The following is a 3,808-nucleotide window of genomic DNA, read 5'->3' as shown; positions in this document are numbered from 1 at the left end:
ATTCAAATAAAATATTTATAAGTTAATTAAAAATAATATCTATATATTGAATAAATATAAAAATTACTAAGGATTAAAGTGATGATAAAAATAATGAATTGATTATCTTTTCCGTCGCTCGTTGTTCATTAAAAAATTATGAACAAAACAATTTTTATGAATAGCACACAATTTTTAAATATAAGGTATATATTTATTTTTCTCTCGATAGAGGGAAGAAGGGAAAAATTTCGCTTCACGTGGAAAATCGTTTGCCTCCCCTTGACAGGGGAGGAGGTGGAGTGAAACTTGCTTTACGAAAGTCATGCGCCCCTTGACAGAACATCTGCCTAGCTGCCCCCCCCCCCTCCCCCACTTAACCAAATCTTAATGAATAAATTATATAATAATGTGCTATTTATGAACTCTCAAAAGCCGCAAGAAAATTTTTGCGCTCATTTCGTTTAGCTAAAAAAAATTTTTTGCGGGGGGGGGGCTGACAGTCAGCCTCCTCCATGTTTTAATAACCGAATTGAAAAACTAAATATATAAAATTTATGCGCTATTTATGCGCTTTCTTATTCACACAGTTTCAATTCTTGCGCTGCATCCCTTAAGGCACTTCCCTCTTGGAGCACACAGTTATATTCATCTCTAAGTCGTTTAAAATCGCAAAATTACGCTAAAATTATGCAAAATATATCTTTGATTTTTGCGTTACTATTTCCAAGCAATTTCGATTTTTGTGTTGCAATCCTTAAGGGACATCCCTCTTAGAGCTAATGAAAAAAATTCTCTGAATTTCTCTGAAAATTTCTTTAAAAAAATCTAAAAATTTTTTTCAAAATGTTCGCATTTTTGGAAACGTTGCTTCTCAGAGAATTTTCCAATATAATTTCAGAGATTTGTCAAGATGTTTCAATTATTTTTAAAGATTTTTATAAGTTATTTCTAACGATTTTTATAGTATATTTGTAGACTTTCAGAATTTGTCAGATTTTTAAAGATTTTCAATATAATACTCGAAAAAAAATTCATATTATAAGACTTATAAATTTTATTTCTATTCTTAACAGAAGTTGTTCCATACAAAATATATATAATGATTTTACCTGAAATTATTTTGAAAAACACCTAGTGGGATTCGAACTTGGGACCTCTGGATTATGAGTTTCTTGCGTTACGTACTACATCATTTCTTCAATTGATTTATTATCTATTTAAGTTTCAGAGACATCATTTCCAAGAAATTCAGATCAGGGACTTTCAGATCTTTGAAAATTATTTTCAAAAAATCCTCTGAAAGCCTCTGAAAACTATGAAAATTCTATCTTTAGAGATATCACTAAATTCCCGAATTTCAGCAAAATTCAGAAGCTTTCGGACACTTGGAAATAATTTTCAGAAAATCTAATAATCCCAAAATTTCCTTGAAAAAGTCTCTGAATGTCATTAAAAATCCCTGAAAAATATTTTCAAGCATTTGCAGCGACATTTTCAGACATTAAGGTAGACGTCTCCACAATCTCTCTCGATTCTTAAACCTAATCGTTCAATTAAATATTAACTGTGATTTGTCAATTCTGCTGAACAGAAAATGCGATTGGTCAATTCCAGTATAACAATCGGTCGATTAAGTTAATCGGAGTTGATGAGATCGGTTCAATTGTGTTGAAAAGCGTTTGATATATTAAAGCCCCTTTCTATTAATGTAGATTATTCATTTTAATCTCGATTCAACTTTATTTCTAATATTTTTCTAATTCTTAGAAATAATAGACGTTTTAAGAATTAGAAACAGAGGGAGAGTGAATCGTGAGAGTTAATTGTGAATGGAGATTAAAATTAAACTGCATTGATAAAAACATTGAACGTCGATTAACCAGAAATTAGTGAGGAGGTCTTTACATCAGCGCACCAACGTCTATGTTTTGCTATGAAAGTTCAGTACCATGTCTATTTTACAATGATGTAGTGTCCGGCTAAGGATTTTTTTTATCAATTTCTAATTAAATTAATCGACAATTTCGTAAAAGTTTCAACAGTCTTTTAATATATCAGAATATCTCCTCTCTTTTTCTCTTCTGAGATAAATGATTTAATTCTAACAATCGCGATGATTGAGTTGACCCTCAATTAGCGTTAATCAGAATTGGTGAAAGAGACTTTAATAAGAGCTGCCAAGATCTTATTAACACCGACATTCCTCATATCCATATTTTCGACACTACGATTTTATTCACAGTTTCATAAAATAACAATAGTACATAAATCAATAATGGACATTGTATACTGATATAAGCAAAAAAGGTTTGCTAATATGCACTCTCAGGTTTCTCTCTGGTTTGAATGATAGCAACGCCGATTGTTGTTTAGTTCGAAGCTTGGTGAGGTAAATGTACAATTTGGGATTATCACTTCGAGCAGCTGAACACGATAGGATTATCAATATAAATACGTTTATTTTTAGAATTTCTAAAAATCAGTCTTTTAACCCCATTTGCTAAAATTGCAGTCCATCATTCTTTCCGACATAATGGGCTGCAAAGAAGGTGGTAAATAAGGATAATCGATTAATTTTGACGGTGCGTTCCACATCAAATGATTAAGATCCTCGGTGTTGCTCGAGTCGATTACATTCTCGAAATATTCCTTGATAATATCTTCTGAATTTGGCCAGCCATTCTTAGGTTGAGCTATTGAGACTTTGGACTTTTTCATCGCTAGAAATAGTTTATTTATTGAAGATTAACATTTTATGTGGCAATAATAGGATGGTCGATAGAATAAATAGAATAATTAGTCTATCCAAACAAACTTACATGATGAATAACTTGTATAAAGAAAATTACCTAATTGCATTTCATAAGAACGCACGTAAAATATGATTTGTTAATTTTCTTTGTATATGTTTATGCAATTATGCAAATTTATCTGGCTAGACTCTTACCAAGCTGTTGAAGTTCCCATATCATTGATGGTGTGTAATGCGAAAATCGACAAGCAGAACCAAACGCACAGTCTCCAATGGTTATATAGTGTTTACATGGAGTTTTGCAGTATTCTTCCTTTAATATTGTTTCTGGATCTAAAGATGTTAATAATAAATTAGTGCATTATAATCTGATTAATTATACACAAGTACAAGAGAGGTTATGTAAAATATATAATGGCATTAAACAAAGAAATAAGAAAAACATTATTTAATGCTTACCTTTAAATGTGCTGTAATGACTCGCTCGATTTGTCATGTGCTGCATACTGGATAGATGCTTTTTACGAGCTTCGACATCATCTTTGAAAGATCTGTCACAATAGTCGCAATAGTATGTTTTGCCCATTGACATATATGATTATCTTGTAGGAAGAATACAAATTCTATTAATAGTTACATTGTATTGCACGACAATTGAATAAATATACTCAACAATAGTATGTATTTAAGTATGAATCATACTCTCAAAAGATGTATAAAACAAAATCATACAAGATAACTAAAGCAGTAAGTTTATTCGCATTGCTTAAAATCCCTAAAGATATTTGTCACTTCAAACGAGATAAATATATATTCTAATATTGAAAAGAGGGAGTAAGCGAAAATTTTGAATTCAAAAACTGCAATACGAAAAAATCTATGGTTTGTTCCTGCACTAGAACTGTTCCTCTTTAGAACTGTTTCTCGCTTTCGACAAATATATCAAACACCTTCCTCACTTTAAGTTCCAAAAGTGTACACTAGTTCAGCCATAGAAAATAGATCTCTAAAAAATCAATCATGTTATTTTTTCTCCTAGAACGGAAACATAAAAAGTTAGAAATTTTTTTATAT

The 3,808-nt window shown here is 30.8% G+C and overlaps 1 protein-coding gene across 4 annotated transcripts in view; it reads right to left on the bottom strand.

Annotated features, from left to right (window-relative positions):
* Positions 1 to 2,307: 2,307 nt before the first annotated feature.
* The window catches only part of LOC108686127 (zinc finger matrin-type protein 5), a 2,110-nt gene continuing 609 nt past the window's right edge, over positions 2,308 to 3,808 (bottom strand). Inside the window, exons 1-4 of one of the 4 annotated variants that reach the window (XM_018191233.1) lie at positions 3,437 to 3,499; positions 3,194 to 3,336; positions 2,930 to 3,067; positions 2,308 to 2,702 (exon numbers count right to left, since the gene is read on the bottom strand). In XM_018191233.1, the coding sequence (XP_018046722.1) occupies positions 2,470 to 2,702; positions 2,930 to 3,067; positions 3,194 to 3,326 (504 nt within the window). In that variant the 5' untranslated portion in view covers positions 3,327 to 3,336; positions 3,437 to 3,499 and the 3' untranslated portion in view covers positions 2,308 to 2,469. Of the gene's footprint in view, positions 2,703 to 2,929; positions 3,068 to 3,193; positions 3,509 to 3,808 lie in introns of those variants that run through there. The other 3 variants (XM_018191232.1, XM_018191234.1, XM_018191230.1) reach the window with 3 other exon arrangements.

Source organism: Atta colombica, unplaced genomic scaffold (assembly GCF_001594045.1).
Source record: "Atta colombica isolate Treedump-2 unplaced genomic scaffold, Acol1.0 scaffold164, whole genome shotgun sequence".
Classification (NCBI taxonomy): domain Eukaryota; kingdom Metazoa; phylum Arthropoda; class Insecta; order Hymenoptera; family Formicidae; genus Atta; species Atta colombica.
This window is presented reverse-complemented; position numbering and strand designations above follow the sequence as displayed.